This window comes from Dysidea avara, chromosome 4, assembly GCF_963678975.1.
Source record: "Dysidea avara chromosome 4, odDysAvar1.4, whole genome shotgun sequence".
Lineage (NCBI taxonomy): Eukaryota > Metazoa > Porifera > Demospongiae > Dictyoceratida > Dysideidae > Dysidea > Dysidea avara.
In genome coordinates, this window is record NC_089275.1 from 37,739,339 (window position 1) to 37,755,904 (window position 16,566).

The 16,566-nt window shown below is 39.0% G+C and overlaps 1 protein-coding gene across 1 annotated transcript; it reads left to right on the top strand.

Annotated features, from left to right (window-relative positions):
- Nucleotides 1–2,889: 2,889 nt before the first annotated feature.
- On the top strand, nucleotides 2,890–4,632 carry LOC136252025 (uncharacterized). Its single transcript, XM_066044361.1, has one exon. It carries the CDS (start codon nucleotides 3,034–3,036, stop codon nucleotides 4,480–4,482), a length of 1,449 nt encoding a protein of 482 aa, XP_065900433.1. The 5' UTR covers nucleotides 2,890–3,033; the 3' UTR covers nucleotides 4,483–4,632.
- Nucleotides 4,633–16,566: the final 11,934 nt, after the last annotated feature.

Consider the following 16,566-nt stretch of genomic DNA (forward strand, 5'->3'; position numbering starts at 1 on the left):
GGAAAATACAGCACTGTTGATCACCTGTGTGAATTTGTAAATTGCCAGAAGTAGCCAAAACGATGCTATCTGTTTGTTTTATGACCAAATTTGTACTATATAGACACTTACTGATTGTCTGATGGCTGAAAATTGACATGATTCAAACCTACACAATGAACGCTCTGGCTATAAAGCACTTTACATCGGTTAAAGCACCACCACGCTTGTGCAATATGAAATAGTAGTTCTCTGGTGAAAGTAGCATATGGCTTCGCCTCATGCTGTATTAGTTTCTTGCCCATGTCCTCGTGTTATTTTTTCATATTGTACTGAAAATGCACTTGTGGTTGTGCTTTAACTAATATATAATGAGGTGGTAGCATATAAAATACTTAGCTATTTCATCTCACATGTATACACCACACACACACACGCACACACGCACACACAAACACACACACAAAGCAAAGCCTTTGGCTTCCATGCTAGCATGGTCACACCTTCCCAGTGGACCAGCACTGGGAAACCTGTGCCTCAAGTATGAGTTATGAGTCAGTGCAGGCAAATTCTCCTAGTAATCCGCAGGAGGTTGTACCATGTCTCACAGGTGAAGGTGTGGGCATCCTAAGTTCCACCTGGACCTTCGCCCACTATGACATGGATTTGCCTCCTCAGTTTTCACCAGGTATACCAAATGATACTACAGGCTTCTCCAGTTGACACCAGTCCCCATTTATACACCTACGTAGACTGGACACACACACACACACACACACACACACACACACACACACACACACACACACACTAAACACCTGGCATAGACAAAGTCATGGTATGTTACACTGATAGCTATCACCCTATAGAACTAATCTGCAAAATAAGTAAACACACCTTTTTAGAATATACACAGTGCACATAACTTTAAGTAAATTAAAGGTCAAGGTTACAGTGACAGGCATCTATAATATAAAACAAGACCAAGGTTTAGGTCGAGTAGAAAGTAAGAATCTCATTATGTAGTATTCACTAATTTGCATACATTGAACAGGTGAGTGCACTATTTATATGTGTAATTATAGCCTTGGGGGAAGGAGAGGGGTCGCTTAGTTTTAAGTAGATCTGTGACTGCAGTCAAAGCCACCTGTGACTTTTGAGCGTTCCCATGACAGTGTTTAATTGACTTGCGACTTAACAATTAATACACTCTGGGTTTCAAACCTTTATCCTTGACCATTAACTTGGCACATGAATGTAGTTGACCTTTTGTTTGACCACAGGTAAGGCCACTCCAAATGAATACTCTGTTTCCCATCCACCACCCGCATCTGGTTACTCTAATATTCCAGGGGGTCCGACACCACCCAAAAGTCGCGTTTAAGATTCCGGATCTCACCATTTTTTTTGAAATTTCTATAGCTAGCTACAATGCACTCGGATGTCTTCCAGGCTAATTGGATCACTAGTGAAGCCAGAAATGAATGCTAAAGTTTGCTTTTGCGTGTCCAAGTGTGTCGAGACACCTGCACAGTGCTCAGGCACTAAACTGATTGCAACACTGCCTATGAGATAATATGCACCAGAAATATATGGAAACAATCGGACTTTAAGAACATTTGTCGAGACTCCATTTTATGGGAGATTCCAGCCCAATATTCCAGATTCCATTTTGGGATTCCAAGTGATTTGTGTTGGATTCTTGTTAGTGTCAGAGCTAGACCCCTTGAAAGTATTCTTCCATTATTTTTGGTTATTCTTATATGCTGACAGGCTCAGTAAAAGCCATGTCAACTCACGTGTCAGCAGTGCTATAAAGTCTTCACGGTTGTGTAACTTGTGTTATTTTTGTAGGTTTAAAAAGGCTTAAGCATGTTTTTATCCAAGCCTTGAATTTTATGCCGCTTGGCAAATAATGGTTTGAAAAGTTGCCAACTTCGAATTCGTTGCCAATCTTTATGTCTTTGGAGATATAACGCTAAGACTGTCCTCCACTACTGGGCCCTCCACCCAGTTGTGGAGGAAGATGTTTGACTCGTTTGCCTTTTGTGTGTGTGCCGGTGTGTTAAATTTTTTTGTCATAATTAAAAAAAAACAAAAAAAACTTACATCTCTATCTTTATATGAAGGCAGTGGATACTGAACTGACTGAAAGTCTGTTCAATAAGCCGGATTGGCTATTGAACCGACAGTAAAACTTTATTTGGGTGACTCGAGTGGCCTAACCTACAGTGTGCTGTCATAGATTGCCATGTGTCACCTGGGAGCCGCAGCCATTTTGCAGCCACAACATAACATTTACTTTTTTGTTTTTTATTTATTTATTTTTGATGGAGGAACAGATAATAATATAACAAGGAAAGGTCTTCACGCCGGCTCAAACAGTGGGCAGAGAGGCAAACTCTGCCCAATCCTGTGATGATGGAATTGTTGCCATCACAGAAGCAGCATTGCCACGTTGAACATCAATAGCAACCTTCTGAATTAAAAATTCGGTGGCTCTATTATCACCAGACTGTGTTCCATTACCCGGGAACCTATCCGCCTCACTAATGAGCACGCACATGTTCGTGCACACGATCCCCAAGCACCTAGGGTCTCAACACATAGAGGGGAGGAGTGATCACATTTACTTGATACTCACCATATATACTACAACGCTTGCAGTTCCGTGTAGTCCATACCTTTCTGATACTTCTAGTGCTGCGTATGCACGGGGCTTAGCTCGCTCAGGCTTATGATCGAGATTTATATCAGCACGTAGCAAATTAGGCACTTGGACACCTTTGAGACTGTACAGTGAATGGCAGATGACTCCTCAGTGGTAAAATAATTGCGATTTCTCCTTTTTTTACCATCTCAAAATAGGCGCTAGACTGCATATAAATTATTTATAAAATAACAGTATAATGCGCGCTTATTGAAAAGGTGATTCCCCAGTTGATTGCTGACAAGTCTAACCTTTTCGTTTTTGTCGGTGAGATAACCCAAGTGATTTTAATACAGACGATCTACTGAAACAGCGACAGACAAAGAACATTGCCCTCGGAGAAAATGATGAACCTTAAAGGACTTAGCCCTTGTATGTACGCCATTGTTTGCTCGAAGAAGACCAAGGAACAGTGGCATAAGGCCGTACGGTGTTTACACGATAAATACAACGTTATTTGGCCAGGAAAAGTTCGCGTAATCAAGTATGACGACAGTGTAGAACAGGCGCTTCCTGAACTACAACGACTGCGTCCTTCCTACTGTTGCTTTGTAGCTATTCACAGCGAGTGCTCCAGAAGTTTTGTCCGAAGCGTCCACTCGGTGACCCGTAAGATTGACCCCTCCAATCCTTTCACTGATACGCTCTGGGGAATTCTGACAGGACAGGAAGAAGATGACGTCGTTTTTGCTGTTCAGCAGGTACAAGATAGTCTGTGTGTGAGTAGGGTTCTAGGAGGAACTGGCGTAAACTTAAAGAAATTTGAATCTGGGGTTTGGTATTCAGAAGGCGAACAAGGTGTTGCTTATCGTAAGAAATTGGGCAGTGCTGAAGCATGCAAGGAGTCATGTGCTCCAGATGCCACAGGTGATATTGTGGCAGAACTAAGTAGTGACAGAGATGAGAAAAATGACAAAGGTGTTGACATGGTGATTACAAGTGGCCATGCTACTGAACATGATTGGAACATTGGCTATAACTTTCGCTCTGGACAGTTGATCCCAATGGATGGCAACATTTGTGGTCTAACAGTAAACGGGGATGTCATACCAGTTCAATGCAGGAAGAAACCAAAAATTTATAGCGCATGTGGCAATTGTTTGATGGGTCACATTTCCGAAAAGAATTGTATGGCTCTTGCTTGGATGCACTCTGCCAATGTGATACAGATGACTGGATACATTGTTGAGACTTGGTTTGGTTATGCTGGATGGGGTGTACACAAGTACTTCATAAACAATCCCGGAATGATGACCTTTGCTGAATCATTCTTTGCAAACCAACAGTCATTGATTACAAAGCTGCACAAAGATTATCCTGAATTTTGTGACAAATCTGTTGGAGAGGCTAACTCTGTGTACAAGAAATGCTTTAATACCAAGGCAACAGCAAGGAAGGAGATGACACGAGAATGCAGTGGTCTGTTGTATGATCAGGATAGTCTTGCGTTCTATGGAGACCCGGCATATGAGGCAAGAATTGCTATCAAGAAGGAAGAATGGGACTATGACATTAGCATAATGGAACTTGATCCTGCAGGTCTCTCACCAGGATGGTCTAAGTGGGAACTGAAAGTCAAAACCGTATGTCACGGATCATTTGAGTGTCCAATTCCTGATGACAAAACAACATCATTTGGTCGGCCTCCTGTATTTGTCTTTCCATGTTCCATGAGAGACTTCAAGGTACTAGAAGGAGAGGCGGTTATCAATTGTCGTTTTATACTGGTATCGGTGTTTGGAAACTATACTCCAGGGAAAGAGTTTAAAGTTGTGTTTGCTGTACAGTTGTGACAAACTTGCAATATTGTGTACATGCTTGCATGTGTTCTAATAAAATTAATTTTTGGTGCATGTGTTTGACTGTATTATGATTTTCTTACATGCATGTGGATGTAGTTATTGAGTGTCATTTGCTTTATATACACCAGTAGGTATACATGACTGAAACAGTGCAATTACACAGGGACTTTAAGCAATATTATTGAGTGAGGAGTTTCAAATGCAAGCTGCTGATGAAATGGACTTGATTCTCAAGTGGGACCTCCTACATGCATAAAATTGTGTATAGCTATTATGCAGTCAAGAACAAATGAAGTACAATTATTGCAAGTACTCTTGATGGATATAATCCTGATAAGTGGGCATGGCTCATGACATGAAAGAAGCAGGGCTAGACTGTGACGCATTAATGCACTTTCACATAGCCAGACAAATTCATGTCACACGTGATCCAATCCTAGATTGCATGGTTGTACATTGCGGGAGATCAAGTCACCACTGAATCTGGGATTTTTTCTGCATTCTTACAGTTTTAGATACATGTTCTGACTCCCTGTATTTACAGGCCTAGCCTTCTCACAGGTCCCTAGTGGGATAATATATGAACTGAGTTTGATGCTAATTCCAGCTTTTGTATTTCACTGTTAACTTTGAATGATATTATAAACATTTGCCAGCATGTATGCATGGCCTGAGTTAAGACTCCACTCTATTTGCACAAGATCTAGATATCTAGCATAATGAGTGATGCTATAGTACCAGGAGTCACAAGGCTGTTAGTACTAATCCAGCCTACAATTTCCTAGTATCAGTATATCCTGAAAAATGACAAGGAAGTATTCACAGTCATGCTACACTACATGATTATAAAATATAAAACATGAGTTACTCCTGATCATATGTTCCATTAGCAATGGAAGTATATGGTTTCATTCGATTTCACAGTTTTCAATGTAATCCAGTATAGCTTTGTGGATACTAATTTTAAGCAACATTGTTTTCTTTTTGCCAAATCTATTCTTAAACCCTAGAAAGGTTAAAACAGCAGGTACAAATGAGAAGGCCAATACTTCTGCTAGCCCAAAAATGCCAGATACATTCTTCTCAAGATGATACACATTCTTAGCATGCATAGCAACTACTATATAGAATAGCATGATGGCTATCCGGATGATAATTGTAAACACTTTCTTTCTCAGTGGTTGATACTGTTCCACAATCCTATGAAATAGCTCTTTTGAGACCATTGTAGTTATGCCGTCAAATGTCAAAAGTAGCTTTGAAGGAGGCATAGAGTTTGTGGAGTTGCTTGCAGCACTGTGAGAATCTGCTGGTGTATTACAGGTAATACAAATGGAATATCCAATAGAATCATCCTCGTCTTTTCTAGTCAAGCTAACATTAGCACTCAAATCTCTCTGCAAAAGTTTAAGGCGTGACTTATCATGAAAACTTCCAATTATCTCATCCAAGATATCACTGTAATTTCCTTGCAGCTGGTTGACCATAAAATAGATGGTACCAACAAATGCTCCAACCAAGACTATATACTTGTATGCCTTGTCAGGTGTAAGAACACAACCAATAAGAGCGTAAACAGTCACTTCTGCAATGAAAAAGCAGTAGACAAAAATGCAGAGCATAGCTAACACAAAAAGAATAAATAGTGCTATTCCATGGAAAATGACAATGAAAAGACGAAACTTAGTTTTATCCTCATTGTAAGTGTCTTTCTCCCCTCTAGCCAAAGCACTAAGCATTTCTTTGCAAAAATATAACCACGGAATTAAGAAATACAAAATACCCACAGCAACTGAGATGATGACTGCAATGACTTTCAAACAAACCACAAATGGGTAGCAAACCCACTGAGTTATTGTAGGAGAATGTTGAGGCCATTCAAATAGACCACAACTACGTTCATAAATAAAATTCCAAAAGCGAAGATCAGTTGTAAGGAAGATCCTCTCCTCCATAATATTAGCAAGCAGTTGATACTCTATTCCTTTAATTTGATGAATCATTCCATTTGGATAAGGCCACTTTACTAAGAAAGGAATTGGTTGGAAATGACTTGGGTGTTCAGGTCTAACCCACACACTCAAAAAACTTGGCAATATGCAGCAAATACAAAGAGTAATGAAAGTTATCATAAAGTAGATTGGAGACAACAACAACATCCGAAGAGTAGGTGGTGCCAAGAGTAATATAAACAACAACCTTCTAATTCTTCTTTTCACAGCTAAGTCTGAATCCGGATAGTAGCATATCGCTCTTCTGATAAGTTTCATAAAATGGTAGGGTGTAGCATGCGAAGCATAGAAATTTATATTAAACTTTTTACCTCCATCAGAGCTTGGAAAATAGTATATCAGCAAAGGACAATACACCCACAATATAAAAGCAAACAAAATTATGATGTTGTAGTGATGCCATATGTCATTGCTTTCACATGTAAGGTCACCCGGCCTGTAGCAGTAATAATTTGGAAAGTATTTGGTTCTAGAAAGTCCTGTTAAATTATAGAAGTAAAGAGCATGTATGAAATATCCATAATACAGTAGGTCAGGTAGAAACATATAGCTATGAGGTGTTACCAGGTGTGATGTTCCAATGTTGGCATGAAGACAGACTTTTTCCCACTCATAAGTAGTGCCGTTGGTGACTTCTTGCAAAAATGACACCATTTCTCTCTGCCCAAGGCCACAGCTTTTGTAGCCAATTTCTTTAGTACACTTCTGGTCACAATGTCCCTCTATATCAAACTCATCAATAATGATATCCGTTGTTGCTAGAGATAGTGTATAAAAATTGTGAGGATAATTCAGTAAATATTTATAGTCTCTCAAGACCCAAACCCACGTGATCGATCCAGTGTAATTTGAGTAGTTCACTTCGTGATTGTTGTAGCCCTTCACATATGCTCTGAAGTATAACAAAACCTTAAATCTTTCCTTCAGATACTTTAGCACAGTTTTCTTCAATTCATTTCGGTCCGTTATCCAATTGAAAGTACATTTAAATGGCCTCCAACATCTTGCAGCCTCTTGATCGCTTGCGGTAGTGTTCGCCTCCGGTTCGGCGTTAAGTAAATCGTGGAATGGACAGATGTCTTCTCTAGCGGACGATAAAAAAGGAAACAGCACAACGGATAGTAATACTAAAAGAAGAAACATCTCAATGCCTATAATATAAGAAGCTCTCACTATCTTGAAAATTATTCATATACACGTACGTATATTAGCCTGCGGTACGTCGTGGGAGTACTACAGTAGTTGTGTGCATGGGTGGAGGGAATCCCCACATGCCACCCGAGCAAAGCCAATTGTTATCCACTTGCATTGAGGCTTATAAATTTATAGCCAACTGTGACTTCCTTTTAATAGTAATTGTCACAGTAAATAAGTTAGCTAGCTAGTTTAGCTAATTGTATATGCTGGCCATTTGGCCAATGGGTGTGGCCTACAAAATTTTAGGCACATGTGGCACGGCTAGCTATATAGGCGGCAAATCCAGGGGAGTTCCAAGAGCCCCCCCCTTTGAGAAAAGTGTTACTTTGAGAAAAGTGTTACTTTAAGACTAAAGCTTTCCCAACATTAATATTTTTCGAATTTTTAGTACAGTGCTAGTGCATGGATTCTATATAGCTGTCACCTGGCGAATCCAAGCACCCCTCCCCTCTCTCACCCCCCCTCCCAGCTCTCTCTCAAAAAAATTATACAAGATGATGTTGACTGGGTATCCATACTAGATCCCCTTGGTATGAATGATGCTTGGTTGTGATTTAAGTCTATTTTTCAAAATACTTTTAACCAGTGTGTTCCTACTTATAAACCCAAGAAAAAGAAAAGTCTGTATAGTAACTGTGCAGTATTTAGTTTGAAAAGGAGGAAAAATCATCTTTGGAAAAGGTATCTCTCAACTCGTTCTACTACAGATCTCTCAAATTTTAAATCAGTTAATAACCAGCTTAGGAGCTTAACTCGTAACCTCAGAAAGACTATGAAAAGCGATTAGCCCAAGGTGTGAAATCTAGACCTAAAGCATTTTGGCAATACAAGGACAAAAATACACCATAGTGTTACTGAGTTGCTTTCCGCTGATGGTTCTACAATGCACTCTGACACCGAAATGGCTACCCTTTTTAATGAATATTTCTCTAGTGTGTTTACCTGTGAGGACACCACAACTATTCTTACAGTTGATTCAACCAGTTCCCTTCTTCTTAATGATTCCATTGAGATTACCCCTGCAGTTGTATTCAATAAGCTTTCAGCTCTGCAAAACAACAAATCTCATGAACCTGATGAGTGGCCTATATCTGTTATTAAATCTGAGTGAATTTATTGCTGTGCCACTATCTATCTTGTTCAATAAGTCACAAAATAGTGGCATCTTGCCACCAGATTATATAGAAGTGTGCCAATGTAACACCCATTCACAAAAAAAGGTGCATGGAATCTAGCTTGTAATTATCGACCGGTCAGTCTTACTTCTATTTTCAGCAAGTTAATGGAATCTATAGTCAAGGATCGATCATATCCTAAGTCATTTATCTACAGACAACCCACTGTCCCCTTACCAATTTGGCTTTATACCAGGGAGATCATGTTCCACACAATTACTTCTGTTTTTGGACTATCTTACTTGTCATTTAGATAATGGATATTCAATTGATATAATCTATTTGTACTTTCAAAAAGCCTTTGACACTGTTCCACTCAACATTTATTTCAAAAATTAACATCATTTGGTATTCATGATAATATCTTAAAATGGATTAAAAGCTTTTTGTCTAGTAGAAAACAATGAGTTGTACTAAATGACCATCAGTCTTGTTCCATACCAATTACTAGTGGTGTACCCCAAGGTTTTGTGCTGGGGCCTCTAATGTTTGTGAATGAGATACCATCAATTGTGTCAAGCCCTGTTCTAATGTTTGCTGATGACACGAAAATTTAAGAAAAAAGGATGACTAGCTACACCTGCTACAAAACGACTTGGATCAACTTCACAGATGGTCACAACAGTGGGAATTGGAATTTAATGTTTCCAAATGCAAACATCTTAACTTCGGCCCAGCTCACCACCATGGTCCTTACTACGTATCTCAATAGAACACTAATTGAACTTGATACATCCCACAGCAACCTTAGTATTCTTTTTGACAGCCAGCTTAAATTTCGTACCACACTACTCAAGTTACCACCAAAGCTAACCGAGTACTTGGATTGATTAAAAACCTTTTGATTATCTCGACCCTATCATGCTAACACAATTGTTCAGTACGTTAGTTCGACCCATTTTAGAATATGATGCTAAATCATGCTATTTGGGGACCTCATTACACTCTTGATCAGAGAAAGATAGAGAAGGTACAATGAAGAGCTATCCGTCTTCTCCCATAACTACAGGATAAATCCTATGCTGAGAGGTTGACACTATTATCATTACCATCACTCCAATTCAGACGTCTGAGAAGTGACCTAATTTTCCTTTATAAAACTCTTAATAACTACTTCAGCACAGATTTTACTGATTTGTATACTTACACAACTACTGCCACCAGGGGGCATCAATTCATATTGTTTAAGGAACGGTCAAGATTATTGTGTAGATCAAATTACTATATGATCACCAATGATTGGAGTAACTTACTTATGTTGTAAATAGTACCTTAATTAATACTTTTAAAAATTGCCAACTTTGGATTGACATGGGTAAGGCTTTCAAAACTCCCTAATACAGCACACGCCTTAGAATAATCTTCACCTGTGTTTCACGGTTTCCTTTGCCATGCAATACTTAGAGGTTATGGATTCTGTGTGTGTGAGGGAAAGAGAGTGGGAGAACATGATTACTAGCTAGTGTGTGTGGTTAAATGCGGGGGATTCCTCTGATTTTGTTGTGTATAAGATGACCTTGCTCTAGCTTGGAAAGTGTGAAACAACTCCTGTTGTAATATTTTGATGGTTTATGCTGTTAATTGAAAGTTGTGGCTTTAAATGTACAAGTTAGTAACTAAAATTTGCCAGGCTTAAATCAGCCAAATTCAAATATTATTTTGGTGTTTGAGTGACTACTGTATGGTTATTCGGAGCTTGAAATGTGTTTGCCTATTAGCAATGCTCTGTTATTGCTTTTACCCATACAAATTGTATTGGAAATTGTATAGTGTTTTTAGCAATTAAGTTGCCAGGGGTAAACAGCACAATTTCCCTAGCTTTCTAATGCTAAATCAGATAATATTAAGTGGCTGATAGCTATTGAGGTTATTTAGCCGCAGCATGCAGTCTATTCACTGCTGTGCTATGTCGCCCTATATTTACATTCCCATAATTATGTCTCCAATACATTTTCTCTCTCTCTTCAATTGAAGCCTCATGACCACTGAAAATTGGCAATGACTAGCATCTACAGTACTATCCCATGCATGGTCACATGGACACACTTAGCTTGCTATGTATATTTGCAAATGATAATTATGCACATGGTCTTGTGTATGCCACATTATTTAGGTCCATAATAGCTATAGCTATTAAACTGGACTACTCATGACTGTCACTTATCACTATACAATTCTTGATCAATGTAGCCCACTTGGAAAGTAATAGAATTTTAGATATTTATGCATAAAACTACTCTACATCAAAAGTTCAGTCCTAAAACATATGCAATAGCTTTAGCTGCTGGGGGACTGTGCCCCCCAGACCCCCTGCTTCATATACCTACTACCCATGGCCAAACCCAGGGTCTGCCCCTGACCTGTACAAAAAAGCTACCTTTCCAAAAAGGCCAACTTTAAATTTCCTTAGCTGTAGAGAGAAATTTTTACACTAATAACCTACAGGTGTATCTCAACTGCCACAATCTACGTATATCAAGACACACGGTAGTGTGTCGTGCGGCCCAAGAAGCCGGCGCGTAACACCCGTGAGTATATTGACAGGAAGAAAGAAAACGCAATTTTCACACCTCCGTAGCTCTGTGCTGCCTTGATGAAACAAGACGATTTTTGCTGTGGACATGCCCTCCAACTGCAGCACTCCACATTCCAAATTTGAGCGAAATCGCTTCACGCGTTCCCGAGATATGCGACTTCAAAAATTGGCTCAGTTTCTTCGTTTTTTTTCTTCTTATTTTTCTTTTTCTTGTCGCACACTTACAAAAACTGCTATAAAACTCGAACGCCATATCCGATTGCCTTGAAATTTGGCACACAGAAGGGGGATATAAGGGCGCATCTCGGTACCAACTTTGGCTGGAATACGATAAACAGGCAAAGAGTTATGAGCGATTATTCACGAAAAATAACACCAATATGTTGTCACGCCTACAGGGTAAACCGCGTATGGGAAGAAGCTGAAAATCGGTGGGTGAATAGGTTAACTATTGAACCTCAAACCTTTTGTGGTTTGAAAGAAATCGAGGTAAAAAACAGGAAGATACAACGAAAAAACCAACAGTGTGTAACAATTACGCAATCGAGATTAGCTAATAAAAAAAACGACTGCTTGCCACGCCTACCAGATAAACCGCTTGGGGTAATGCTTTGAAAATCGTTGTACAGATGGAGTAATCATCTTAGAAAGGCTCATCAATGGTGTAGAAGAATCAGACTTAAAGCCACGGAGTTATAACACGAAATCCAACTTGGTGCAGCAAGTGCGAGATCGAGATACTCTAATAGAGCAGTCATCCTAATAGAGCAGTCACCCTGAAGAGAATTCAAGAGATCAGCTAGAAACAAGAAACCTGTATAGAGATCAGCTAAACACAAATCACCCTGTAGAGAGATCAGCTAGAAGAAGTTACCTTGTAGGGAGTTCATGCAACTGTGGAAAGAGATAGTTCAGCTAGAAAAAATCACCTTGTAGAGTTCAGCTACAAAGAAACCACCATGTAGAGAGTTCAGCTACAAACAAATCGCCCTGTGGAGAGATCAATAGAAGAAGTTACCTTGCAGAGAGTTCAGCTACAAAGAAACCATCATGTAGAGAGTTCAGCTACAAACAAATCTCCCTGTAGAGAGATTAGCTAGAATAAGTTACCTTGTAGAGAGTTCAGCTACAAAGAAACCATCATGTAGAGAGTTCAGCTACAAACAAATCTCCCTGTAGAGAGATCAGCTAGAAGAAGTTACCTTGTAGAGAGTTCAGCTTCAAACAAATCACCCTGTAGAAAGATCAGCTAGAACAGGTCACCTTGTAGAGAGTTCAGTTACAAAGAAACCACCATGTAGAGAGCTCAGCTACAAACTAGTGACCTTGTATAGAGACATCAGCTAGAAGAAGTTACTTTGTAGAGAGTTCAGCTATAAAGAAACCATTCTTTAAAGAGCTCAGCTGCAAACAAATCACCTGTACAGAATTCAGCTACAAATAAATCACCATGTATAGAGATCAGCTAGAAGAAGTTATCTTGTAGAGAGTTCAGTTACAAAGAAACCACCATGTAGAGAATTCAGCTACAAACTAGTGACCCTGTAAAGACATCAGCTAGAAGAAGTTACCTTGATAGAGTTCAGCTACAAAGAAACCATTATTTAAAGAGCTCAGCTGCAAACAAATTACCTATACAGAATTCAGCTACAAACAAATCACCATGTAGAGAGATCAGCTAGAAGAAGTTATCTTGTACATAGTTCAGCTACAAACAAATCACCCTGTAGAGAAATCAGCTAGAAGAAGTTAACTTGTAGAGAGTTCAGCTACAAAGAAACCATCATTTAGAGAGTTCAGTTTCAAACAAATCACCTGTAGAGAGTTCAGCTACAAACAAATCACCTGTAGAGAGTTCAGCTACAAACAAATCTCCCTGTAGAGAGATCAGCTAGAAAAAGTTACCTTGTAGAGAGTTCAGCTACAAACATATCACCCTGTAGAAAGATCAGCTAGAAGAAGTCACCTTGTAGAAAGTTCAGTTACAAAGAAACCACCATGTAGAGAGTTCAGCTACAAACTAGTCACATTGTAGAGAGATCAGCTAGAAAATTTACCTTGTAGAGAGTTCAGCTACAAAGAAACCATTCTGTTTAGAGCTCAGCTGCAAACAAATCACCTGTACAGAATTCAGCTACAAACAAATCACCCTGTAGAGAGGTCAGCTAGAAGAAATTATCTTGTACATAGTTCAGCTACAAAGAAACCACCAAGTAGAGAGTTCAGCTGCAAAGAAATCACCCTGTATAAAATTCTGCCACAAGCAAATTGCCCTGTAGAAAGATCAGTTAGAAGAAGTTACCTTGTAGATAGTTCAGCTACAAACAAATCACCCTGTAGAGAGATCAGCTAGAAGAAATTACCTTGTAGAGAGTTCAGCTACAAAGAAACCATTCTGTAAAGAGCTCAGCTGCAAACAAATCACCTGTACAGAATTCAGCTACAAACAAATCACCCTGTAAAGAGATCAGCTAGAAGAAGTTACCTTGTAGAGAGTTCAGCTACAAAGAAACCACCATGTAGAGAGTTCAGCTGCAAAAAATCACCCTGTATAAAATTCTGCAACAAACAAATTGCCCTGTAGAAAGATCAGTTAGAAGAAGTTGCCTTTTAGAGAGTTCAGCTACAAAGAAACCATTCTGTAAAGAACTCAGCTGCAAACAAATCACCTGTACAGAATTCAGCTACAAACAAATCACCCTGTAGAGAGATCAGCTAGAAGAAGTTAACTTGTAGATAGTTCAGCTACAAACAAATCTCCCTGTAGAGAGATCAGCTAGAAGAAATTACCTTGTAGAGAGTTCAGCTACAAAGAAACCATCATGTAGAGAGTTCAGCTGCAAAGAAATCACCACTGCCCAAATTTCAAGGCAATAGCTCTTTCCAATCTGAAGTTATCAATTGTCAAAGTTGGCAAATTGTGTGTGGAAGGCCCCTTTTCGAAAATCCAGTCACATATGTATTATATATATAATTTGTACATTTACTGGTAAAATATTTAAAGTACATCTACTTCATCTTTTCTTCCTGTAGTAAAGAAAAAAAAATAGGTTAAAAAAGTCCCAAAGCTGGCCATAGGCCGGCTTTGGGGTATACAAATACAAAAAGAAATGAAATCTAATCCAAAACAGCCAAGCTGTAAAAAAAGTGTGCGGCCCTCAGAAAGGCTATGGTGAAAAAAGATGTGAAATCCAAGATGGCGGCCAAGAAATGGCTGTGATGGTAGGTTAATGGTAAAAAATTTAATAACGACAATTCAGGTGAATTTTTGTGCCGCTTCACAAAATTTACCTGAATTGTCATTATTAAAATTTTTACCATTAACCTACCATCACAGCCATTTCTTGGCCACCACCTTGGATTTCACATCTTTTTTCACCATAGCTTTTCTGAGGGCCGCACACATTTTTTACAGCTTGGCTGTTTTGGATTAGATTATTATAATTATTAAAGTTTTTAAAAAGTGACTGGCTTAGATGGTTTCACTGTATAATTACACGCACCACTAAAATTATTGCCTGCATTTGTTACACAAAAAGCACTGGTTTGAGTATTCAATCGGTTCTCCAGCATATTCAAGCATTGCTATTAATTACCTCTAAAATTAGCAATAACATTGTATAGCTATTTATTTTCTGCTATAAAAATGATTACTCAACATCTTACTCAACATAAATTGTTTCACAATTGTAATTACCACTTTGGAGACGCTGGACATAGTTGGGAAGGATGAATACAAGGTAAAGGGGGGAAAGTGGGAACTTGTAGGTATAGTGGATTAAATGAAGAGATGAATGGATAGTAATCATTGGAATAGTGTGTAGCATTAAAGTCAGAAGTCAGTTCATAAACAGATAGATCTGGTCCATTTAAGATCAGGTACTGGGCAGTCAGCTCAGCTGGTTTGCCCAGAGGCTGAAAACCCCAAATGGTACAATCAAATACATACATATATACATACGTACATACAATTTAATAATTAATTACAGTAGTGAAGGTTAAGTACGTAAATAAATTCATCCAAGTTTCTTGATTCTATTATATTAATTGGCAACTCATTCCAGTCTTTAACAGTTCTAGGATAAAAACTATATTTATATGAGTTGAGGGTTGTTTGTGGCAGAATGAAATGATTGGGGTGATGTTGCCTGGTACAAAATTGACCCAGAAAGTGTTAAAGGTCTACTAACTATGGGCGCCGGAGGGGCAATTCTAACGGGTAGTGAGCTCGATAACTAGAGTCAGCAGTGCCTCAAATCATGTGGTAACGAAGTGTGAATACATGTGCGTAGCATAGGCGGCGGAAAGGGAGGGGGCTAGGGGGCTGAAGCCCCTCCCCAGAATGATATCACGCCGAAATTATCCTTCTTAGAGTGGGGCTGAAAACCGTGATAAAGATCGAGGTACTCTAATAGAGCAGTCACTCTAATAAAGCAGTCACAGTATTAGAACAGTGTGTAGCGAGCTATGTAAGGATTTTTATATAGTTTATCAGCTATAAATGCGTAGCTGGTTAATTTTTTTTTGGTCTCACCTTACCAAACCAGAGACAATGTAGTGCCTCATTTCCATAAGTCTGGGTCAGCCCAGCCCCCCTCATATCAACTACTTCCTCCGCCCCTGCGTGGGATGAGGGTGAACGGGTGTAGTACCCAAGGAGTTGTCTCTAGCATTTGTTAACGTTTGGTAGTCGTCTTTTTGTGAGGTAGCTAGCTAATAATGTCTTTGAGGGGCGGGTCTACTTCGGAATCCAGACTTCTAAAAGCGAGAGTTCCACTCTTATAATGATGAACTCTCCAGCGATGTTTTACTGTAAAATAATCAACATTTAGGCCATTAGAAATGCAGCTGAAGCCTTAAACAGTTGCTGTAATAGCTTTAAAAGACAAGACGATAATTATTTTAGAGGCGCTTATTGTGTACAAAGGTAAAATATAGCTGCTTCAAGTGATATTTATACTATGTGGAAAACAAAAAGAGTATAATATAGCTAGCTAGCTAGACAAAACAGTAAACAAACTAGCTATTTAAAAAATTAAAAATTTCAAATGAAAGTAGGGGTTGATATAATATACATGCTACAAAAGGTAAGGAAACAAGCTCAAACATGTTACAGCTGAAATGAGAAATGATCCAGCAGTAAAAAAGTAAGGAA